This window comes from Clarias gariepinus, chromosome 12 (assembly GCF_024256425.1).
Source record: "Clarias gariepinus isolate MV-2021 ecotype Netherlands chromosome 12, CGAR_prim_01v2, whole genome shotgun sequence".
Lineage (NCBI taxonomy): Eukaryota > Metazoa > Chordata > Actinopteri > Siluriformes > Clariidae > Clarias > Clarias gariepinus.
The window spans coordinates 29633456-29659957 of record NC_071111.1 but is presented as its reverse complement, the minus strand read 5'-3'; the positions used below and the strand labels follow the sequence as shown (position 1 = coordinate 29659957).

Below are 26502 nucleotides of genomic sequence, written 5' to 3'. Positions count from 1 at the left end.
TTCCAATCAGTAACTGTTTGAGCCACCACTGCCCCATTATCCCCCAGTGGGGTTTAACTTGTTTCCTCTTTATCTTAAAACAGCGATGCTTTAGTTCTTTAATTAGTCCAGTCTTCTAACCTTTTTGTTCTTACACTTCGCTCATACAGAACTGTTTCCAAAGCATCAATTTTGCACAAATATTAACTAACGTCATTAGAGATGAGAAAAAATAAATAAATTCAGTTATGTATCATGATTCTTTTATGCAGCAATTCATATACGTATCGCCATGCTGACTGCCAAATCGATTTATTGTAAATACTTATTTTAAAATTATTTATATATATTTGCATTTGAGACGGTAATATGTTGCAGTTCCTCTATGATCCTACAGATGGTGCACTCAACTATTTACACATTGGCAGGCAGGAGTTCATGTGTAGTAGGAACAAATTATTCACAGAGTTTGTTTAGAATTGTAACAAAATCCTTATATCGAATAATGTTTATAAAAACCAATCCCAATCAGCACCTGGGTATGGTGATATCCTCTCAGCTGGTCCCTGGTGATTCCCTTCCCTAACAGTCATGCTTGTCATCACATAGCTGGTGTTCTGTCGAAACATGCTACTCGCTGATGAACGCCACAAAAACAATCCTATTTCCCTTCACAACTTTGTTTTTCCAACTTTTATGCGCAACACTATATGTTTATGTTTTTGTACCATATTTCGACAAAAACTCCAGAACAACACAAACCTGTTGTACAGCAGCAATGCATTCTGGGACTCTGCTAGAGATCCATCAGTGATCCTTCAGGATTCAAAATCCTTGAAATGCTCCTCTCTCTATGAAACTTCACTGGAACTCTGACGTCAGCGTGACACTCCAGTATAACTGCTCTCTTATGGCCAGAATAATAGAAACAAACTAACACATTAGCACCAGAATGACTATAAACAAACCTCAAATATTTCAACAGGCACCCGTTTGTGTTTCAGACTGGAGGTAGACCTTAAAACTATGTGAAGGGACAAAATGTAAAATTTGTGAATAAATTCTAATAGTAACATTGACTAAGGTACTGAGCGGGAAAATGTATATACATCTCGAGTGTGTGATCTTGCTCATTATGCCTAATATGTGCATAATTCAGATGATTAAGAGTAATCAATGAAATGACATAAGGGAAAGAGCTGATCAACAATATAACAGACACCAGCAAAATCTGGCAAATCAAGACACCAAGTTATACAAAATGTCACCCAACCTGACAAAGATATTAAGTGTTGACACACACTGCTAAACTCTGTATATTCTGTATATTGTAATGATATTTGTACAGAATGTAAAGTAAGTTTCCCATTTGACAGTTTAATTGTAATAAATGAATTATTAAGATGTACACATGTGTAAAAGGTTAGCCGTGGTGATCAACTAGGGACACCTGGGTGGACTGTATGATGTGACTGGTGGTTGGATTTTTTTTAGAATAAAGAAGCTAGATTTCAAATTGAAATTTTTTTTTACAAAGCAATTTTGTAATGGAGTTTAGTCATCAGCAACCTACATATCTACATCTCTTCATTAAACACATGGTTAATTAAAAGTGAAACTTCCCTGGGCACTTTATTAAGGCAGTAAGTTAAAATAATTTTCCCACGGGTGTGAGATATACCTGTGGTCGTAGCCAGCGGAGCCGTGTTACCTGCAGCACAAATGTGGTCTATTATACACAACTAACAACAAATATATATGACATTTAACACAATATGTAGATTTATTTTATTTTCTATTAATTTCACATTTCAGAGATCCAACCTACTAACCCTCCCCTCTATCTGACCCATCTTGGTGCAGCTTTACACAATCAAAAGAATTATTTAAATCTGTATGGAATGTAAGTGTGCATGAATCAAGATGAGCAGATTTTCCCTGGTGAGCAAGCAGTGGGCGACAGTGGCAAGGAAAAACTCCTTGAGATGGTAATAGGAAGAAACCTTGAGAGGAACCAGACTCAACAGGGAACCCATCCTCATCTGGGTGAAACAGAAAGCAGTAATTGATCTGCATTTATACAGTGTGTTAGGTGGCAGGCAGTTCAGTTATAACAGTTGATGTTATTTGAAGTTAATATTGAGTCCAGGTAGTCTTAAACTATCGAGCAACCGCAACCAAGTGAAGTCCTCAGAGAAACATCGGTCAACACCAGTCGAGGCCAGAACCGCCTTTATGGTAAAGTGAAACCATCTCCAGACACGAGACGCATCCCAAAGAGACACACGCGGCATCCATGCGACGGGTTTTCCAACCCAAAAGCGGGGCACCAGGATGGGTCAGACAGGTCCAGAGGGCAGAGGGAGTCTGGATCACTGGCAGCTCAGGAACGACATGTGTAGCTCGACAGAGAGAAAGAAAGAGTGAAAGGGGGAGAGAGAACAGAAGAAGGGAGAGCAGAAGAGACATAACAGTTGGGTATGGTCGCAGTCACATAATGTATAATGTCAATGTATATTTAGTGTAGAGTGCAAGCAGAGACTCCGGCAGGACTAACTATGACATCATAACTAAAAGGGAGAGCCAGAAGGAAACACAGACATGGGGGCTCCCTGAGATGTAAAGCAAACAATCACCTCACCGTCAACAAACCTGAGTGATCAATGAGAGTGGGGAAGACAGCATTCAAACAAACCAGTTCACCATAATACGCTACTTCCATGAGTCCCCCACATCTGCTCCTTTACCCAAGACAAATCTATTTATAAAAATGCTTGATTAAATAAATAGGTTTTTAGCCTGGACTTAAAACACTGAGACTGTGTCTGAGTCCCGAACATTATTTGGAAGACTATCCCATCATTTTGGGGCTTTGTAAGAAAAAGCTCCGCCCCCAGCTGTAGTTTTCATAATACGCGGTACTGACAAGCAGCCTGCATCCTTTGATCGAAGTAGGCATGGCGGATCGTAAGACACTAGCAGTGGGGCAGTGGTGGCTCAGTCGGTTAAGGCTGTGGGTTACTGGGTTACTGATCGGAAGGTCGGGGGTTCGAGCCCTAGCATCGCCAAGTTGCCACTGTTGAGCCCTTGAGCAAGGCTTGAGCCATATATGCTCCAGGGGCGCTGTAAGCTGGCTGACCCTGCACTCTGACCTCAGTTTCCTAATTGGGATATGCGAAGAAGACATTTCACTGTGCTGTAAAGTACATGTGACAAATAATTGAATATTCTTCTTCTTCTCAGATACTGCGGCGCGAGACCATTTAATGCTTTATATGTCAAGAGTAGTTTTTTAAAATCAATGCGAAATTTCACGGGGAGCCAGTAAAGTGAAGATAAGGTAGGTGTGATGTGCTCGTATCTTCTGGTTCTAGTGAGGACTCTTGCTTCTGCATTCTGGACTAGCTGAAACTTGTTTATGCACCTAGTTGAACAACCAGACAGTAGGGCATTACAATAGTCCAACCTAAAGGTAATAAAAGCATGAACTAGTTTTTCTGCATCGTTTAGCGACAGTATATTTCTTATCTTGGCAATATTTCTGAGGTGAAAGAATGCTATCCTGGTAATATTATCTACATGTGCTTTAAATGAAAGGCTGGAATCTATAATCACACAGAGATCTTTTACTGTTGCACTCGATGGAACAGAAAGGCCATCTAAAGTTACAGTGTGATCTAGAATCTTACGTCTAGCTGAATGCGGTCCTATGACTAGAACTTCTGTCTTAACAGGATTAAGCAGTAGGAAGTTACAGATCATGTTAATCTGTTTACAGATTATGTTGCCTAGAGGAAGCATGTATAGGGAAAAAAGCAGTGGGCCTAAAACTGAACCTTGTGGAACACCAAACTCCACTGTAGAGCATGCAGAATAAGCACAATTAAAGTCTACATACTGATAACGATCGGTCAAATAGGATCTGAGGCAGGAGAGCTGTACCCTTAATTCCTACTACATTTTCTAATCTGTGAAGAAGAATAGCGTGATCAATGGTGTCAAAAGCTGCACTGAGGTCGAGTAACCCAAGCATAGTTACACAACCCTGATCAGAGGCCAATAGGAGGTCATTTACTACTTTAACGAGTGCTGTTTCTGTGCTGTGATGAGGCCTAAATCCTGACTGATACAGTTCATGTATGTTATTTCTATGTAGATATGAGCATAGCTGCTCCGCTACTATCTTTTCCAGAATGTTAGAGATGAATAGGAGGTTTGATATAGGCCTAACTTAAAAGATTTTGGAACATACCCAATGCTGAGTGAGGAATTAATTATTCTCAACAGGGATTCTGTTATTGCTGGTACTATCTGTTTAAGAAAATGTGTCGGTATACAATCTTATAAACAAGTTGATGAATTTGCAAAAGAGATGGGTGAAATTAGTTCATATTCTTCAAGGGGAGTAAAGTATTCTAGGTTCTGATCTGACATAGTTACTGTAGTTTAATATCTGCATCAATTGCATTGTCCGGTTTCAAAGCCTCAATTTTATGCCTAATATTTACAATTTTATTATTGAAAAAGTTCATTAAGTCCTCACTATTGTACAATGTTGTCGTGGAGATTTCTGAAGTGGTCTTATTTCTAGTTAATTTGGCTACAGTATTAAATAAAAATCTAGGATTATTTTTTGTTATTTTCTATAAGTGTGAAGAGATATGTTGATCTAGCTACACTAAGAGCTTTTCTATATGCTCTCCTTCCATGCTATTTAAAATACTAACAATTTAGTTTGACGCCATTTACATTCTACTTTCCGTGCTGTCTCTTTTAAAGTACGTTGGTCGTTATACCAGGGAGCAAGTTTCTTATCTCTAATAATTTTTCTTTAAACTGGAGCTACATTATCTAAGGAATAGCGGAACGTCGACTCTAAATATTCAGTCGCCTGATCGAGTTCTGTGGGGTCAGACGGTGATCTAATTAAAGTTAACTCTGGGAGATTACTGATAAAACTCTGTGTGGTATTTGATGTGAATGTACGTTTAGTACGGTAGAGTGGTGCTGCGCATACATTTTCACTATAACACACTTTAATTGAGACAAGATAGTGATCTGATATAACCTCAGATAATGGAGTTGTGAATAAATTTCTTATGCTTAATCCAAAAGATATTATTAAATCTAAAGTGTGACCTGCTTTATGAGTGGGTCCTACTACACACTGATTTACTCATACTGAGTCTAGTATGGACATAAATGCTCTACGCAGAGGGTCTTCTGGATTCTCAAAATGAATATTAAAATCTCCAACAATTAACGCTTTGGCTACAGAATCGACTAGGTTTTAGAGGAAATCTGCAATTTCACAAATAAATTCAGAGTACGGCCCTGGAGGTCTGTAAATAATGATTATCGGGATCGACTCAGCTGACTTCATATTTGTAGCTACACTTATGTTACTATAGAGAACTTCAAATGAGTTTAATTTGTGTCCGTGTTTTTGTACAATAGTCAGATTATCATTGTGAATAACTGTGACGCCTCCTCCTCTACCAGTTAGCCGAGGCTGGTGTATGTAGCTGTATCCAGGAGGACTAGCTTCATTTAGAGCTACATACTCGTCCTGTTTAATCCAGGTTTCTGTTAAACAGAGTATATCAAACTCCTGATCTGTGATAGTTTCATTAACAATAACTGCTTTAGATGTGAGAGATCTAACATTTAACAGAGTGGGATGGACACCGTCCCGCCCTAACAGGCCAGTTTTGCCCTTAAAGGTCTTTTAGTTATCTATAAAGCCCACATTATTTTCGGAGCACCACCTGGACATCCAGCGGTTCAGCGACCATAACCTGCTGTAAGCTATGTCGCCATGTCTCATTGGGATGGGACCAGAGCATATTATCAACTCAAATCTGAAGAGTAAGATGAAGTATATAAAAAATACTAAGCAGTCTTTAGTGTAGACGGCACTGCTTGTCAGAGAGCCCTAGCCCTGAAACCCCAAAGCATTTTTAGCTATTCTTTGCATTATTATGTTTTAATAAATATACTGTATATGAGTCAGGATTGTGCAATATAGAGACATTTTTTCAGCATAATATAATCTTCAATACAAAGAACTCAATGTAAATTTAATTTTAACTAACTATACACACACGACTAAGCAAAAAAAAAAAAAAGATCATATAGGCAAGAAATAGAACAGATTTATAAGATCACGTGTTACTATAATAATAATAATAATAAGAAGAAGAAGAACGCATACATTAACTATACAGTCTTAAATAAAGTGACCCGTGATAAAAACCCTCTCTGTCAACAAACATACATTTTACATCAAGGACATAATATATATTAATATGCATATATATATTTTTTTTTGTTCCACATTTTTGTATTGTCATTCCAGTTGTAATAAAATGTACATTTTCTAAAAGTAATGATGAGTTTAATTCTACATATCAGAAAACCCAAATGCACAGTTTACAAGCACTGTATACTTGATGTGGGAAACACTGCTTTAGGGGAAACAAAAAATCTGTTTATTCTGTGAGTGAATGTTCTTTCAGTGTCTCTGTCTAGTTGTTATAAACAGGGTCGCCGAAAGCAGCTGTAGACATGACGAGCAGGATTAAAACCATGCAGTTTTCCTCAATAGTTATTTCACTAAGATCCTAAAACAGTTTCGTATTATTTAACATTTTGTCATGAAGTTTATGAATAAACCCACTGACTCAAACACGTTCCTACAGTAACACAGAGCTGAAGGTGAGAACAGGATCAGTAGGTGTGTGTATGAAAGGAGATCACAGTGCACCATCACTACTGTATGTTTAATATACAGATATAATTAAAATAATGTCGTTTTTGATTAGGTGCTAATTTACACCTGGTTTAGAGAGGAGGACAAAATAACAAAACTGATGAGTGTTAATCTCACACACTTTATTATATGAATATGTAACCAGACACACTTCTGATTATTACACACTTTTTGTCAGATCCTTTTAAAATGCACTAAAAGCTCAGCACCTCTGATCCTCTGTTTTCATCTCATTCTCCTGTAGAACTTTTATTCTCTGTGAAGTTAAACCTGCAGAAGCTGATGAACTTAATTGTGACACTCAGTTTAATAATTTTAATTACATTGTTAATTAGAATAATCAGGTGATATTAAATCTCCATGTCATTGTGAATAATGAGCTCATTTTACAAACTCGTGATCTTTGAAGTTAGTCTTAAACCAAGATAAACATTTGATGAAGTGTGTGTCATTGTGTCTCTACAGGTTGTATAATTGTGGTGTCTCAGATGAAGGCTGTGCTGCTCTGACTTCAGCTCTGAGATCAAACCCCTCACACCTGAGAGACCTGGATCTGTCCTATAATAATGTAGGAGACTCAGGAGTGAAGCGTCTCTCTGCTCTTAAGGATGATGAACATTACAATCTACAGACACTGGGGTAAGTAAAAACCTCTTTTAATTAATGTTGCAAACGTATAAGAATGATTTGTTAATCCCTTTAACATTAATTTGTACATTTCTCTCAAGATATCAGATTACCAGATTAGTAAATAAAACCTTTATTGACATTTGTAATAATTTATTGACAAATCTTTAACATCTCGCGGAATGTCAATATATTTTATATAATCTGATATTTTTAGATTATATAAAATAGAGAGGTTTAAAAGGTGTTTTATTTTCAGTAAAGTGTTGATATAAAATTCATGTGAAGTTAGAAGACAGGGAGTCAGACTGAGTCTACAAAATGTCACAAATGAGTTGATGAGAGTGATTGTAAATGAACTCGTCTCCTTGTGACACTCTGGACAAGCAAAGAAAACAACTAAGGACGAGCTGAAACTACTAAAATTGGGTTAAGAACTGTCCAATGCATTATTAAAACCTGAAAGGGTCGTAGTGAACCAACATCTCTGAGAAATAAATGCAGTCAGAAAAATATCTTGAATGAGTGTGTTGGGAGATCACTTAAACACTTGGTGAAAACACTCACTCATCGTCTTTACCACTTTATCCTGTATTCAGGGTCACGAGGGGCCTGGAGCCTATCCCAGGAGATATAGGGCACGAGGCGGGGTACACCCTGGACTGAGTGCCAATCCTTCGCAGGGCTCACACACACACACTCACACACACACACACTCACACACTCAATCACACACCATGGGCAATTCGGGAACGCCAGTTAGCCTAATCTGCAGGTCTTTGGACTGTGAAAGGAAACCAGAGTACCTGGAGGAAATTCACCAAGCACGGGGAGAACATGCAAACTCCATGCACACAGACGGGAATCGACCCTGGCCGGGCATCGAACCCGGACCCTGCAAGGCGACAGTGCTTAACCACTACACCACCGTAGTGAAAACAAATAATAAAAAACAATAGTAGAACCCGCAGCTATGTTTAATAGTGAAAGCAAGAACATGTTCACACACACAATGTGAGGACAATCCAAGGGATTGGGACTAAACAGCTGTGTAGCCTTAAGAGATCAGGGAGGCTAATCAGAAAAAAAGGCTTCAAGTTATAATCTGGGTTTCAGGACTCAATTTTTAAAAGAGTGGTTCTGGGAGCATAAAGAATCATTTTTAAACATGAACTAAACACCACATTGTGTATTATAATCAAAGCTAAAGGCACTTAAGCGAAATAATGGATTGTACAAAATAGTGTGTATGATTTTTATAGTCATTTGTCTATTGAATTTCTTCAATAGTTTTGTCACTAAGATAAAACAAAATGGTCTTGTACTATTTAACATTTTGTTATAAATAAAGAATACCTATAAATAATCTCACTGACTCAAACACAGTCAGACAGAAACACAAAGCTGAAGGTGAGAACAGGATCAACAGGTGTGTGTATGAGAGGAGATCACAGTGCAGGTTTACAATTAAAATAATGTACATAAAATATCACAACTGCAAAGAAATCAGTCCAGACTGGTGAGTCAAAAGTAGCTTAAGTTCTCATGAACACTGGGGACCTGGGACCTGCTCCACTTTAAAGTAAGTCTTAAACCAAGATAATCTGTTGATGAAGTGTGTGTCATTGTGTCTCTACAGGTTGGAGTGTTGTGGTGTCTCAGGTGAAGGCTGTGTTGCTCTGAATTCAGCTCTGAGATCAAACCCCTCACACCTGAGAGACCTGGATCTGTCAGGGAATAAACTAGGAGACTCAGACGTGAAGTGTCTCTCTGTTCTACTGGAGAATCCTCACTGTAAACTGGAGAGACTGAAGTAAGATTCTATTTTAAGAACATAAATTAGAATAAAAAGTCTGATTACTGACAGTCTGATCTTCTCACTAAAGTGTGTGAATGCTGTTAGATTTTGTTACAAAGACTGTATAGTCCCCACAGAGAGAAATCAGTCCACACTGGTGAGTCAGAAGTAGCTCTCATGAAAACTGGGGACCTGGCACCTGCTCCCAACACACACGCTGCTAATGTACGCCTGGTTTAGAGAGAAGGACAAAATAACATGTAAAACTGACGAGTGCTAATCTCACACACCTTATTAAATAAGGCAGAATCAACAATAACGGACTATAAAGCACCAACATCCAGTATGATGAATGCGGACATGTCTTTGGCTTCGAGGCTGCAGCTAAAGACGATAGCGATGCTCATGCTAGCGGCGCTAACGGCTGCAGACAGGAAGACACTGCCAGCACCGGAAACGCGTTCATCATCTCCGAGCATGACGTGAGGAGAGCCTTCAGAAGAGTGAACGCCAGGAAATCAGCAGGACCAGACGGCATCTCAGGTCGAGTCCTCAGAGCCTGCGCAAACCAGCTAGCACCTGTGATCACAGAGATATTCAACCTCTCCTCAGTAGTGATGAAATGCTTTGAGCGGCTGGTCAAGGACATTATAATTTCTTCTTTACCGGCCACACCTGGGACTCAATTTATCTCTGTGCCAGTGGATCTCTAATTTCCTAACTGGCAGACCACAACTAGTAAGGATGGGTGGACATGTCTCATCCCTCACTCTCAGCACTGGAGCCCCCCAGGGTTGTGTTCAAGTCCCCTGCTGTACTTCAGTCTGCTGATGACACCGTCGTGGTGAGCCTGATCTCTGATAACAACGAGTCGGCCTACCTGAAGGAGATTAGGAATCCGGAGAACCGGTGCCGGAGAAACAACCTCCTTCTAAACGTGAGTAAGACAAAGGAGTTGATAGTGGACTTCAGCACTAAGCAGGAGAGAAACTTCCAGACCTCCGTCATCAACGAGAGCCCAGTGGAGAGAGTGGGCAGCTTCAAATACCTCGGTGTTCACATCATGCAGGACCTGTCATGGTCCTGTCACATCAACACTGTGGTAAAAAAGGCCCGACAGCATCTCTACCACCTCAGACGCTTAAGAGACTTCAGACTGCCCTCTAAGGTGCTCAGGAACTTCTACTCCTGCACCATAGAGAGCATCCTGACGGGAAACATCTCAATCTGGTTCGGGAACAGCACCATGCAGGACAGACGAGCTCTACAGAGGGTGGTGCGATCAGCTGAGCGCATCATCCGCTCCGAGCTCCCTGACCTGCACTCGATCCACAGTAAGCGGTGCTGGACCAAGGCCAGGAAGATCGTAAAGGACCTCAGCCATCCCAACAATGGACTGTTCTCTCTGTTGCGGTCAGGGAAGCGATTCCGCTCCCTGAAGGCCAACACAGAGAGACTAAGGAGGAGCTTCTTCCCGCAGGCAATAAGGTCTCTCAACCAGATCACTACTGAGGACTAAACAATCTCTGCGTCTTTGCACATTGCACAATTCACAGTTATAGACATTATACAGGACTAAACCACTCTGCATTTTTGCACACTACACAGTAATGGACACTCATGCTTTTTTTTAATATATTTCTTTATATTATAATATTTTGTTCTATTTATCTCTTGTTAACTGTTTTTACATTTTAAGGTCACGGGCGGTCATCTAAGCATTTCACTGCATATCGTACTGTTTATGACTGTGTATGTCACAAATAGAACTTAAATATGTAACCAGACACACTTTAAAATGCACTAAAGGCTCAGCACCTCTGATTTTTTGTTTTTATATAATTTTCCTATAGAATTTTTATTTTAGGTAAAGTTAAGTCCGCAGAAGCTGATGAACTTAATTTATGAACATTTGTTGCACTCCATGTGTTTAATAATTTAGGAAAAATAATTTACCAACAAATTATCACCAAGTGTTCTGGCTTAAAATAGACATGAATGTTAATTTTCTTTAAAATACGTTTCTTATAGTTTTTGTGGTGTATCTTTTAATTTATGATATTATGAATTTATTTGTTAATCAAATGATATTAAATCTCCATGTCAATTAATGAGCTCATTTTACAAACACATCATTTTTAAAGTAAGTCTTAAACCAAGATTAAGATCTGTTGATAAAGTGTGTGTCATTGTGTCTGTACAGGTTGGAGTCGTGTGATGTCTCAGTTAAAGGCTGTGCTGCTCTGACTTCAGCTCTGAGATCAAACCCCTCACACCTGAGAGACCTGGATCTGTCCTGTAATCATGTAGGAGACTCAGGAGTGAAGTGTCTCTCTGTTCTACTGGAGAATCCTCTCTGTAAACTGGAGAGACTGAAGTAAGATCACATTTTAAAATATTAATAATCGAACTGTCTAATGATCCACCAGGTCATAATAATAAACACATTGTGTATTAATTAAACACAGACACATTTGTTCTGGTCAATACTGAATAAATCATTGTGTTAATTCTGATAGATTCTGTTGAGAATGTAAGTGAAAGACATTCTAATGACTTGGTGTGTGTTCCTCAGTCCACAACAAATAAGTCATTAACACATCACTTATCTCTTCAGATAAATGTTGAAAACGTGTAAGACTGATCATTTATTCAATTCAATTTAATTTTATTTGTATAGCGCTTTTAACAATTGTCATTGTCGCAAAGCAGCTTTACACAATCAAAAGAATGATTTAAGTCTGTATGGAATGTGAGTGTGTATGAATCAAAATGGTCAGATAGTCCCTGATGAACGAGTCGAGGGTAACAGTGGCAAGGAAAAACTCCCTGAGATGGTAATAGGAAGAAACCTTGAGAGGAACCAGACTCAACAGGGAAACCATCCTCATCTGGGTGAAACAGAGAGCAGGAATTGATCTGCATTCATACCGTGTGTTAGGTGGCAGGCAGTTCAGTATAACAGTTGATGTGAATTGATGTAAATATGGAGTCCAGGTAGTTATTGCAATTTATTCCCTTTATAATGAAATTGTACTTTTCTCTTTAGTTCTAATAAACTGATTTCCAGGTTAGGAAATAAAACCAGTTTCTGGAAATGTCACTGTATTTTAGATCATCTGAATCTTTATTAAATAAATAGTCTTTATGCTGTTTTGGATTTTTTTTTTTGTTTCATCTGTGTTCTAACATTATTTAATGTTGCACAGAGATAAAAATCCTCTCCTTTACCCCAGACACTTCTGTCTGTCTGTCTCTCTCTCTCTATCTCAGATTAAAGATTAAAATTCACAGGCAAGAACAGCTGCGGTTTGTTTAATATTGCAGACTGTATACGGGAGAAACTAAATAAGATCAGGATAGTGTTAGGATCGTGTCAGGGTAAGAAGGGAAGCGCATTAAGCGATGCTCCCATCATGCATAGTGTCCACTGTACAAACCTCTGGAGACAGTGTTATGATCTGGGGTTGATCAGTTACTCATGTTTAGACTAAGTAACAGGTTATCACATTTATGGAGTTTTTCTTCCTGATGGTACGGCCATATTCCAGGACTCAGATTTACATTACATTTTCATTTATGGTATTTGACAGAAAACTTATAGAGAGCATCTTAAAAATTTTTGTCAATGCACATCTGAGCAGTTGATGGTTAAGGCTTTGCTTAAGGGCCCAACAGTGGCAACTTGGTGGTGTTGGGGTTTGAACCTGAGACCTTCTGATCATTAGTCTAACACCTTAACCAGTAGATTGAGTGACTAGATGGTAAAAGCAGGGTTTAGGGAGCATGAGAAATCATTTTTGCACTTTATCTGGACACCACATTACACTTTGTAATCAAAGCTAAAAGGTTCTTATTAGTGTGTATGATCAGATAATATAATTACTGTACAAAAAATGTCAGAACTACAATCAGTCCACACTGGTGAGTCAAAAGTAGCTCAAGTTCTCATGAACACTGGAGACCTGGGACCTGCTTCCAACACACACGCTGCTAATGTACACCTGGTTTAGAGACGAGGACAAAATAACATGTAAAACTGAAAACACTTCTAATTATTACACACTTTTTGTCAGATCCTTTTTAAAATGCACAAAAAGCTCAGCACCTCTGATCCTCTGTTTTCATCTCATTCTCCTGTAGAACTTTTATTCTCTGTGAAGTTAAACCTGCAGAAGCTGATGAACTCAATTTGTAGACATTTTTACACTTCATGAGTTTTATAATTCAGGAACATTTTATTTACCAATAAATTATTACCAGGTCATCTGATTTAAAACAGATGTGAATGTTTATTTTTAATGAATGTTTTATACCTTTTACATCATATCTTTTCATTCATGCTAGTATTTGTTATTCACACAGTTTTCTGGCGTTTACTTTCTTGATTCTGCATTAAAATAAATCTATATACGATGGATAAGAGAAAATAAATATACCACTTAGTCTGATCATTTAAATTACATTGTTAATTAGAATAATCAGGTGATATTTAAGCAATTTCCCTGTGAGATTTATAAAGTTCTTTGTATGTTGAATATTAAATCTCCATGTCAATGTGAATAATGAGCTCATTTTATAACCACATCGTCTTTAAAGTAAGTCTTAAACCAGGATTAAAATCTGTTGATAAAGTGTGTGTCATTGTGTCTCTACAGGTTGTATAATTGTGGTGTCTCAGATGAAGGCTGTGCTGCTCTGACTTCAGCTCTGAGATCAAACCCCTTACACCTGAGAGACCTGGATCTGTCCTGTAATAATGTAGGAGACTCAGGAGTGAAGTGTCTCTGTGCTGTACTGGAGAATCCTCTCTGTAAACTGGAGAGACTGAAGTAAGATCACATTTTAAAATATTAATAATCGAACTGTCTAATGATCCACCAGGTCATAATAATAAACACATTGTGTATTAATTAAACACAGACACATTTGTTCTGGTCAATACTGAATAAATCATTGTGTTAATTCTGATAGATTCTGTTGAGAATGTAAGTGAAAGACATTCTAATGACTTGGTGTGTGTTCCTCAGTCCACAACAAATAAGTCATTAACACATCACTTATCTCTTCAGATAAATGTTGAAAATGTGTAAGACTGATCATTTATTCAATTCAATGTAATTGTATTTGTAAAAGCGCTTTTAACAATTGTCATTGTCGCAAAGTAACCTTTCTTGTTAAGTTTCCTGATAAAGCAGTGTTTCTGGTGTGTGTGTGTGTGTGTGTGTGTGTAAGAGAGAGAAAGTCGTCCCACACAGTAGCCCCCTTAAATAAGAAAGAAGAGAGCGGGAGTCATTCCTCATCTCCCTTTTACTGTAGCTACACATACACTCTCTCACACACACACACACACACACACACACACACACACACTTATCGTGGAGACTTATCCTGTGTCCATCCACTTTAAACATCAGCTGGAGCAAAAAACAATCTTTAAAACACACACATTCTCTGTCTGAGTCAGTGTTGTTCTGAGGAAAAGCTAAACTCCTCCCACTTTCCAGAACATTCTGTAGAGCGCAACATCTTCCAAACACTCAGAAAACTCAATCTGTGTGTGTGTGTGTAAGTGTGTGTGTGGACAGGGGTAACTCAGTGGTTAAGGCATTGGGCTACGGTTTGGAAGATCCATGGGTTAAACCCCACAACCACCAAGTTGCCACTGTTGGGCCCTTGAGCAAGGCCCTTAACCCTCAACTGCTCAGATGTGTAATGAGATAAAAATGTAAGTCGCTCTGGATAAGAGCGTCTGCCAAATGCCTAAATGTAAATGTGTGTGTGTGTGTTAGGGGCGTGGTCATTAGATTGTACCCCTTCTTGGATTCATACGGATTAAATAAACTGAATATTTATTTCTGACTGAAGTTTAATTTAAAGTTAGACACATTTAAGTGAATCTTTCTATAGATATATTTCACGTGTGTGTGTGCAGTATTTGTAGAGTTTGAGTTCATTTTAGCGACGTGTTTCAGAAAGATATTGCTGGAGACTGAGACGACTGAAAGCGAATCCTGTTTATTTTATTTTTACAAAAGCACAAGGTTTAGTGGATATTGTAAGTGACATCAATAAAAGTCGACCCTTTACAGATTTAAATGATGTGAAAATAATAATTGGTGATAATGATAATAATGAATAATGATGTGAAATTAAAATGATTTAAACCTATTTATACAATCACAAATAATGTTAGTCCCTTTTATTTTTTCCCAGAATCAGTTGTGGTTCAGTTGGAGTGAACGGTGTGTCAGCTCTGGTGTCACTGTTCAGCTCAGAATCCTCAGGACTGAGAGAAGTGCATCTGACCCTGGAAACACTCGATCTGTCCAGGAATAAAGTGGAAGACTCAGTAGTGAAGGATCTCTCTGTTGTACTGGCGAATCCTCACTTTAAAGTGGAGAATCTGAGGTAAGATCATCTCTCTGAGAGTCACATGACCTGCTCCTCAGTAACACACATTCTCTAACAGTGAGACTGAAGCAGAGGTTTTAGGTTCAACATCACTCACACCCAGATTTCCCCCATGGGCCAGTTGACGCTGCTTACTATTTGATTTTTTGGAGAAAATGTTCAGAACAACCCTCTTGCTCGCCTTCCCACTTTATTTAGGATAGTTTCACATATTAACCTTAAAAATAGCTTTGGACATTTTAGCTATGAGGAGTTTTGAGACTAAACCGTTTTGATCATCTAACATAGCAGGAATTATTTATTGTCGCACTCTCTGGTATCACCCAAATATGCATTGGTTCTTTTCTAAGTCTGGTTCCTCTCAGTGGTTTCTTCCTCATGCCATCTCGGGGAGCTTTGTCCTCACCACAGTCACCTCCGTCTTGCTCTTTATTGACCAAATTTATAAGTTGGAGCAAAAAGCTGTAAAAAAAACAAAACGGTGTATATCCTTTTCTAAAATGAACGATTTTAAAAGCTTCTTAAAAACACATTTAAAAACACTTTTTTTTAAAAGTAAATCCTAAGCCAATATAAACATCTGTTGATGAAGAGTGTGTCATTGTGTTTCTCTACAGGTTGCATGATTGTGGTGTCTCAGATGAAGGCTGTGCTGCTCTGATTTCATCTCTGAGATCAAACCCCTCACACCTGAGAGACCTGGATCTGTCGAAGAATAATGTAGGAGACTCAGGAATGAAGTTTCTTTCCACTGTACTGGAGAATCCTCTCTGTAAACCGCATAGTCTGTGGTAAGATCATCATACTCACATTCATGCCTGAATCTCTAGTGTGAAAGGAGCCTCTCTCTGACTAGTTATGTCGACGTTACTGAAAGGAATTTAAATTTGTGTCCACACTTTTGTACGATAGTCAGATTATCATTGTGAATAACTGTGACGCCTCCTCCTCTACCAGTTAGCCGAGGCTGGTGTATGTAGCTGTATCCAGGAGGACTAGCTTCATTTAGAGCTACATACTCATCCTGTTTAATCCAGGTTTCTGTTAAACAGAGTAAATCAAACTCCTGATCTGTGATAGTTTCATTAACAATAACTGCTTTAGATGTGAGAGATCTAATATTTAACAGTCCTAGCTTCAGATCAGAGGTGCTGGCTGTGTGTTCATTATGATCTGAATTTGTGGTATCTATGTTAATTAAATTACTAAAACAGACTTTCTGGGTCTATCTAAAGTTTTGCTTAGCTCGGGGAACAGACACAGTATGTTTAATATGATGAACCCTGAGTGACGACTCTATGCAGCTAGCAGACGGTTGGTTTAGCCTGTCTGTCTGCTCCCTGGCCTGGGCTCTGGATTGTCACCGATTTAACTGGGCCTCTTCTGAGACTATGAGCTATACTACAGGAAATGAGAGCAGCACCTTCCCGAGTGGGATGGACACCGTCCCACCCTAACAGGCCAGCTTTGCCCTTAAAGGTCTTCCAGTTATCTATAAAGCCCACATTATTTTCGGAGCACCACCTGGACATCCAGCGGTTCAGTGACCATAACCTGCTGTAAGCTGTCACCATATAACATTGGGATGGGGCCAGAGACATCGGACATCAGACATCACCTCCGCTAATTTAAACACCTCTGAAAAGTTACTCTCACTAACCTCTGATTGACGATGGTGTATATCAGTAGCTCCTGAATGTATCACTATCTTAGAGAGCCTATGCTGCCCTAGAGCCCTAAGATTACCTGCTATATTCGGTGCTCTGGCTCCTGGTGTTGGGTAATAAAATTTAGTAATTTAATTACCTAACACCTAACCACTGCTGCTGAACCCCTAAAGGTCTGGCTAATTTAATGTGCCTCAGTAAGAGTCTCCTATAACCAGAGCTCTTTCAGGTTTCACAGTGGATGCATCACTGAGGAGAGAAAACCTGTTGGACATGTGAAGTGTGGAGGAGGTGTGCTCCGGTGGGCTAGCCTTAGCGTTAGCTTTGACTGAGCGGGTATGCCACCGAGTCATCACCCACTCGGCCCGCTGTAAGAGCTCTAATGCCGGAGTCGGGGGCTGGCATTCTTCACCTGTGGCACCCAGACTTTCTGCTACAGGAGTGGAGTCTGCAAATCATGCCGGAAAAGTGTTCATTTCAGACACCAGTGTTCATGAAGGGATAACAATCTGACATGGTGTGAGTGTTGTGTGTACAATGAGTGTGTAAGAACGCTGCTCAGCAGGAGGGAATGTAGTGGGTGCAGGAACATAATGTCAGCTTCATGAATGAACAGTGCTAGTGTAATCTTCCTAAAGACACTAGGGTTAGGATTAGGGTTAAGGTTAGGCTGACAAGTAGTTACATGGACACGTTCCAAAACAATGTTCCTGTCACAGAGAGCTTTGGGAGTGGTTAATATAAAATGATTCATGTTCATGGTGAAGAAGAACCTCCTGGGTTAACCTGGGCTTCACAGCTGTGTTCAAGGTTCTGTACAGTGACATTGAGAGTGCAATGAAAGCTAACAGTGGTTTATGTGAACCTTTTTAAGTCTATAGGGGTATTAGTCAGAGCTGGTCTGTCCAGCTTGCTATACTCACTAGCCATAGAACCTTAGCTGTTTAAGATAAAAAGTAAAACCTTTGGTCTATCAATACCAAGCTTCTAAACCACTTAGCATGAAGAACTTGAAGGGAGAGTCTTAAATATCTGGGAGTGGACCTAGGGGACATTAACCATGTGAAAAAGAACTGAGAAAGCAAGATTAGAGAATTAAAGAACGTTAAATAAATAAATAAATAGAAATGGCTTGTTCCAAAAAAGTCGTACAAAGAAAGAACTTTGGTTATAAATCATTGCTATGGTACAAACTAGGCTGCATCAATCCACTTCCCAAACTAGTAGCGGCTCTACAGGCCATGTTAGTGGATTTATACTTGTAGAGTCTTTTATACTTACTTTAATTTCTTCACCTGGAGGACATACTGTAGCAGCAGGGATAGGGGAGCCTACGGAGTGAACGAGGAGTGACAACATGTTGAGGCGCGCACGCCCATTATAGACACATGCAGATGTTTTCAAAGTAACGTAATTAATAATCTGATTACTTTTTACATGTAATAATCAGTAACATAATCAAAGTACAATTTTAAAGTAGTAATTAGTAATTTGTAGTAGATTACTTTTTTAAATTCCTTCCCCAACACTGGAGACTAAAATGAAACTCTCTTTGTCTTGCTCTGATTAAAGGTCATAGTCAGTCTGTTCCCTGTTTTAGCTTCAGCTGCTGATGGTTTAATATCACACACAACAGATGAGAGAAACTAATTAAACTGTCAATCTAAATAATAAACTCATTTTACATTCACACTATCTTCAAAGTAAATCTGAAAGCAAGATGAAAAAGTTTATGGAGTGTGTTGTTGTGTCTACAGGTTGGAGTCGTGTGGTGTCTCAGATGAAGGCTGTGCTGCTCTGACTTCAGCTCTGAGATCAAACCCCTCACACCTGAGAGACCTGGATCTGTCGAAGAATAATGTAGGAGACTCAGGAATGAAGTGTCTCTCTGCTCTACTGGAGAATCCTCTCTGTAAACTGGAGACACTGAGGTAAGATTATATTATATATATTAAACCAGTAATACCAAAACATGATCTAATCCACCTCCAGGTCATAATAATAAACGATCAGGAAAAAAATCTTGATCTTGATTGATGTATAGACGCATCTCATTTCTGACGGAGATTCACGTGCATGTGTTTCCCTGCATTCAGATCACACTGTAATTTCATCCAATCAGATGCTAGAGGAGGGACAGTACCAGCCAATCAGAAGCTGGAGGGGGTACATGCTGACAACCTGTTTCTGATTGGCTCCTTTTCATGCTCTCCGTGTCCCTCAGTGCGCACGCGTCAAACTCTTACACTTTCTTCTCTTCTTTCGTTTAGCAGCGAGTATAGACTTTATCACTGCATGTGTTAGTTTATCTTATTATCAGAATAAGGTAAATTTCTCACATGCGCGCACACACACACACACACACACACACACACACACACACACACACACACACACACACACTAACATATATACTACTGTGTGAATAGAGACAGGTATGTACCACATACACCACAGTCACCTCCGTCTTGCTCTTTATTGACCAAATTTATAAGTTGGAGCAAAAAGCTGTAAAAAAAACAAAACGGTGTATATCCTTTTCTAAAATGAAAGATTTTAAAAGCTTCTTAAAAACACATTTAAAAACACTTTTTTTTTAAAGTAAATCCTAAGCCAATATAAACATCTGTTAATGAAGAGTGTGTCATTGTGTTTCTCTACAGGTTGCATGATTGTGGTGTCTCAGATGAAGGCTGTGCTGCTCTGATTTCATCTCTGAGATCAAACCCCTCACACCTGAGAGACCTGGATCTGTCGAAGAATAATGTAGGAGACTCAGGAATGAAGTCTCTTTCCACTGTCCTGGAGAATCCTCTCTGTAAACCGCATAGTCTGTGGTAAGATCATCATACACACATTCATGCCTGAATCTCTAGTGTGAAAGGAGCCTCTCTCTGACTAGTTATGTCGACGTTACTGAAAGGAATTTAAATTTGTGTCCACGCTTTTGTACGATAGTCAGATTATCATTGTGAATAACTGTGACGCCTCCTCCTCTACCAGTTAGCCGAGGCTGGTGTATGTAGCTGTATCCAGGAGGACTAGCTTCATTTAGAGCTACATACTCGTCCTGTTTAATCCAGGTTTCTGTTAAACAGAGTAAATCAAACTCCTGATCTGTGATAGTTTCATTAACAATAACTGCTTTAGATGTGAGAGATCTAATATTAAACAGTCCTAGCTTCAGATCAGAGGTGCTGTCCGTGTATTCAGTGTGATCTGAATTTGTGGTATCTATGTTAATTAAATTACTAAAACAGACTTTCTGGGTCTATCTAAAGTTTTGCTTAGCTCGGGGAACAGACACAGTATGTTTAATATGATGAACCCTGAGTGACGACTCTATGCAGCTAGCAGACGGTTGGTTTAGCCTGTCTGTCTGCTCCCTGGCCTGGGCTCTGGATTGTCACCGATTTAACTGGGCCTCTTCTGAGACTATGAGTTATAGTACAGGAAATGAGAGCAGCACCTTCCCGAGTGGGATGGACACCGTCCCACCCTAACAGGCCAGCTTTGCCCTTAAAGGTCTTCCAATTGTCTATAAAGCCCACATTATTTTCGGAGCACCACCTGGACATCCAGCGGTTCAGTGACCATAACCTGCTGTAAGCTGTCACCATATAACATTGGGATGGGGCCAGAGACATCGGACATCAGACATCACCTCCGCTAATTTAAACACCTCTGAAAAGTTACTCTCACTAACCTCTGATTGACGAAGGTGTATTTCAGTAGCTCCTGAATGTATCACTATCTTAGAGAGCCTATGCTGCCCTAGAGCCCTAAGATTACCTGCTATATTCGGTGCTCTGGCTCCTGGTGTTGGGTAATAAAATTTAGTAATTTACCTAACACCTAACCACTGCTGCTGGAGCCCCTAAAGGCCTGGCTAATTTAATGTGCCTCAGTAAGAGTCTCCTATAACCAGAGCTCTTTCAGGTTTCACAGTGGATGCATCACTGAGGAGAGAAAACCTGTTGGACACGTGAAGTGTGGAGGAGGTGTGCTCCGGTGGGCTAGCCTTAGCGTTAGCTTTGACTGAGCGGGTATGCCACCGAGTCGTCACCCACTCGGCCCGCTGTAAGAGCTCTAATGCCGGAGTCGGGGGCTGGCATTCTTCACCTGTGGCACCCAGACTTTCTGCTACAGGAGTAGAGTCTGCAAATCATGCCGGAAAAGTGTGCATTTCAGACACCAGTGTTCATGAAGGGATAACAATCTGACATGGTGTGAGTGTTGTGTGTACAATGAGTGTGTAAGAACGCTGCTCAGCAGGAGGGAATGTAGTGGGTGCAGTAACATCATGTCAGCTTTATGAATGAACAGTGCTAGTGTAATCTTCCTAAAGACACTAGGGTTAGGATTAGGGTTAAGGTTAGGCTGACAAGTAGTTACATGGACACGTTCCAAAACAATGTTCCTGTCACAGAGAGCTTTGGGAGTGGTTAATATAAAATGATTCATGTTCATGGTGAAGAAGAACCTCCTGGGTTAACCTGGGCTTCACAGCTGTGTTCAAGGTTCTGTACAGTGACATTGAGAGTGCAATGAAAGCTAACAGTGGTTTATGTGAACCTTTTTAAGTCTATAGGGGTATTAGTCAGAGCTGGTCTGTCCAGCTTGCTATACTCACTAGCAATAGGAACTTTGCTTTTTAAGATAAGAAGTAAAATCTTTGGTCCATCAATACCAAGCTTCTAAACAACTTAGCATGAAGACACTTAAAGTGAGAGTCTTAAATATCATGGAGTGGACCTAGGGGACATTAACCATGTGAAAAAGAACTGAGAAAGCAAGATTAGAGAATTAAAGAACGTTAAATAAATAAATAAATAGAAATGGCTTGTTCCAAAAAAGTCGTACAAAGAAAGAACTTTGGTTATAAATCATTGCTATGGTACAAACTAGGCTGCATCAATCCACTTCCCAAACTAGTAGCGGCTCTACTGGCCATGTTAGTGGATTTATACTTGTAGAGTCTTTTATACTTACTTTAATTTCTTCACCCGGAGGACATACTGTAGCAGCAGGGATAGGGGCGCGTACGTAGGGAGCCTACAAAGTGAGCGAGGAGCGACATGTTGAGGCGCGCACGCCCATTATAGACGCATGCAGATGTTTTCAAAGTAACGTAATTAATAATCTGATTACTTTTTACATGTAATAATCAGTAACATAATCAAAGTACAATTTTAAAGTAGTAATTAGTAATTTGTAGTAGATTACTTTTTTAAATTCCTTCCCCAACACTGGAGACTAAAATGAAACTCTCTTTGTCTTGCTCTGATTAAAGGTCATAGTCAGTCTGTTCCCTGTTTTAGCTTCAGCTGCTGATGGTTTAATATCACACACAACAGATGAGAGAAACTAATTAAACTGTCAATCTAAATAATAAACTCATTTTACATTCACACTATCTTCAAAGTAAATCTGAAAGCAAGATGAAAAAGTTTATGGAGTGTGTTGTTGTGTCTACAGGTTGGAGTCGTGTGGTGTCTCAGATGAAGGCTGTGCTGCTCTGACTTCAGCTCTGAGATCAAACCCCTCACACCTGAGAAAGCTGAATCTGTCCTATAATCATGTAGGAGACTCAGGAGTGAAGTGTCTCTCTGCTCTACTGGAGAATCCTCTCTGTAAACTGGAGATACTGAGGTAAGATTATATTATATATATTAAACCAGTAATACCAAAACATGATCTAATCCACCTCCAGGTCATAATAATAAACGATCAGGGAAAAAATCTCGATCTTGATTGATGTATAGACGCATCTCATTTCTGACGGAGATTCACGTGCATGTGTTTCCCTGCATTCAGATCACACTGTAATTTCCAATCAGATGCTAGAGGAGGGACAGTACCAGCCAATCAGAAGCTGGAGGGGGTACATGCTGACAACCTGTTTCTGATTGGCTCCTTTTCATGCTCTCCGTGTCCCTCAGTGCGCACGCGTCGAACTCTTACACTTTCTTCTCTTCTTTTGTTTAGCAGCGAGTATAGACTTTATCACTGCATGTGTTAGTTTATCTTATTATCAGAATAAGGTAAATTTCTCACATGCGCGCACACCCACACACACACACACACACACACACACACACACACACACACTAACATATATACTACTGTGTGAATAGAGACAGGTATGTACAGTACAGTACAGTTGTAATTGGGATATAACTTTTATATAACTATTATAACTGTTTTAGTAAAATAAACCTGACGTGTTGATTCTAGCTCTTCCAGTGGAGAAAAATCCTGAATCCCATTTTAGCCTCCCTATTCCTCAGTCCACAACAAGACAAACTGTCTACAACCAGAGCAAAATCAGAGCTGCTCCTCTGCCTGAGATCAAAAGAGTGAAGAGTGTCATTGTGTCTACAGGTTGGAGTCGTGTGGTGTCTCAGATGAAGGCTGTCCTGCTCTGACTTCAGCTCTGAGATCAAACCCCTCACACCTGAGAGACCTGGATCTGTCCTATAATCATGTTGGAGACTCAGGAGTGAAGTGTCTCTGTGCTGTACTGGAGAATCCTCTCTGTAAACTGGAGACACTGAGGTAAGATCATCTCTCTGAGAGTCACATGACCTGCTCCTCAGTAAGACACATTCTCTAATAGTGAGACTAAAGCAGAAGTTTTAGGTTTATTATCAATGTCAATGCTCTTCCTGCTGTAACCCTCCCATTATATCCGGGCTTGGGACCAGCACTGCATCTAGTGGCTGGGGTTTGGGGTTTGGCTGGGAATTGAAGAACCAGGCCTTCTGCATGGCAGATGAGAAACCTACCACTGATAACTAAAATAATATATGTTTTTTTTTAAGTTTTTTTCCAAAGAATGCATTAAATATATAATGGCAGTAAAAGTGTATTTCACACTATGATGGTTGAACTTGAACCCTGACCTTCCAATCAGTAACTGTTTGAGCCACCACTGCCCCATTATCCACCAGCGGGGTTTAACTTGTTTCCTCTTTATCTTAAAACAACGATGCTTTAGTTCTTTAATTAGTCCGGTCTTCTAACCTTTTTGTTCTTACACTTCGCTCATACAGAACTGTTTCCAAAGCTTCAATTTTGCACAGATATTAACCACTAACGTCATTAGAGATGAGAATAAATAAATCAATTCAGTTACGTATCATGATTCTTTTATGTAGCAATTCATATACGTATCGCCATGCTGACTGCCAAATCGATTTATTGTAAATACTTATTTTAAAATTATTTATATATGTTTGCATTTGAGTCTGTAATATGTTGCAGTTCCTCTATAATCCTACAGATGGTGCCCTCAACTAGTGATTCCCTTCCCTAACAGTCATGCTTGTCATCACATAGCTGGTGTTCTGTCGAAACATGCTACTCGCTGATGGACGCCACAAAAACAATCCTATTTCCCTTCACAACATTGTTTTTCCAACTTTTATGCGCAACACTATATGTTTATGTTTTTGCACCATATTTCGACAAAAACTCCAGAACAACACAAACCTGTTGTACAACAGCAATGCATTCTGGGACTCTGCTAGAGATCCATCAGTGATCCTTCAGGATTTAAAAATCCCTCAAATGCTCCTCTCTTCTATGAAACTTCACTGGAACTCTGACGTCAGCGTGACACTCCAGTATAACTGCTCTCTTATGGCCAGAATAATAGAAACAAACTAACACATTAGCACCAGAATGACTATAAACAAACCTCAAATATTTCAATAGGCACCCGTTTGTGTTTCAGACTGGAGGTAGACCTTAAAACTATGTGAAGGGACAAAATGTAAAATTTGTGAATAAATTCTAATAGTAACATTGACTAAGGTACTGAGCGGGAAAATATATATATACTCAGGAAAAAAAAGAAACATCCTCTGACTTTCAACTGTTTTTACTTTCAGTAAACTTAACGTGTAAATATTTGTATGAACACTAAAAGAGTCAACACCATAAGACATAAACTAAAAATGTTTCCCAATGTGTCCCTGAATGAAGGGAGGCTGAAAATCTAAAGTACCAGTCAGTATCTGGTGGCCACCAGCTGCTTGAAGTACTGCAGTGCATCTCCTCCTCATGGACTGCCTATTGCGGACAGTCTGAGCACTGATGGAGGGATTGTGTGTGACTCGGGCAGTTGTTGTGATATTCGGATGTACCCATCTTGTGTGGGTGTTGTTACACGTGCCACATCAGCGGTCCTCATGCCTCCCTGCAGCATGCCTAATGCACGTTCACGCAGATGAGCAGGGACCCTGGGCATCTTTCTTTGGGTGTTTTTCACAGTCGGTAGACAAGTCTCTTTAGTGTCCTGCGTTTTTAAAACTGTGACCTTAAATGCCTACTTTCTGTAAGCTGTTAAGGTCTTAACGACCATTCCACAGGTGCATGTTAATTAATTGATTATGGTTAATTAAACATGCATGGAAAACATTGTTTAAACCCTTTACAATGAAGATCTGTAAAGTTATTTGGATTTTTACAACATTATTGTTGAAATACACAGTCCTGAAAAAGAGACGTTTCTTTTTTTGCTGAGTATCATCTTGAGTGTGTGATCTTGCTCATTATGCTTAATATGTGCATAATCCAGATGATTAAGAGTAATCAATGAAATGACATAAGGGAAAGAGCTGATCAACAATATAACAGACACCAGCTAAATCAGGCAAATCAAGACCCCAAGTTATACAAAATGTCACCCAACCTGACAAAGATAATAAGTGTTGACACACACTGCTAAACTCTGTATGTTCTGTATATTGTAATGATATTTGTACAGAATGTAAAGTAAGTGTCCAATTTGACAGTTTAATTTTAATAAATGAATTATTAAGATGTACACGTGTGTAAAAGGTTAGTCGTGCTGATCAACTAGGGACACCTGGGTGGACTGTATGATGTGACTGGTGGTTGGAATTTGTTTAAATAAAGAAGCTAGATTTCAAATTTAAATCTTTTTACAAAGCAGTTTTGTAATGGAGTTTAGTCATCAGCAACCTACATATCTACATCTCTTCATTAAACACATGGCTGATTAAAAGTGAAACTTCCCTGGGCACTTTATTAAGGCAGTAAGTTAAAATAATTTTCCCACGGGTGTGAGATATACCTGTGGTCGTATCCAGCGGGGCCGTGTTACCTGCAGCACAAAAGTGGTCTATTATACACAACTAACAACAAATATATATGACATTTAACACAATATGTAGATTTATTTTATTTTCTATTAATTTCACATTTCAGAGATCCAA

At 39.4% G+C, this 26502-nt stretch overlaps 1 protein-coding gene across 1 annotated transcript in view; it reads left to right on the top strand.

Moving 5' to 3' along the window:
* The window catches only part of LOC128534131 (ribonuclease inhibitor-like), a 54789-nt gene that overhangs the window by 24960 nt on the left and 3327 nt on the right, over nucleotides 1-26502 (top strand). Inside the window, exons 5-9 of the mRNA XM_053508429.1 lie at nucleotides 9018-9040; nucleotides 15393-15587; nucleotides 16208-16381; nucleotides 22736-22909; nucleotides 23642-23815. Coding sequence (XP_053364404.1) covers nucleotides 9018-9040; nucleotides 15393-15587; nucleotides 16208-16381; nucleotides 22736-22909; nucleotides 23642-23815 — 740 coding nt within the window. The remainder of the gene's footprint in view (nucleotides 1-9017; nucleotides 9041-15392; nucleotides 15588-16207; nucleotides 16382-22735; nucleotides 22910-23641; nucleotides 23816-26502) is intronic.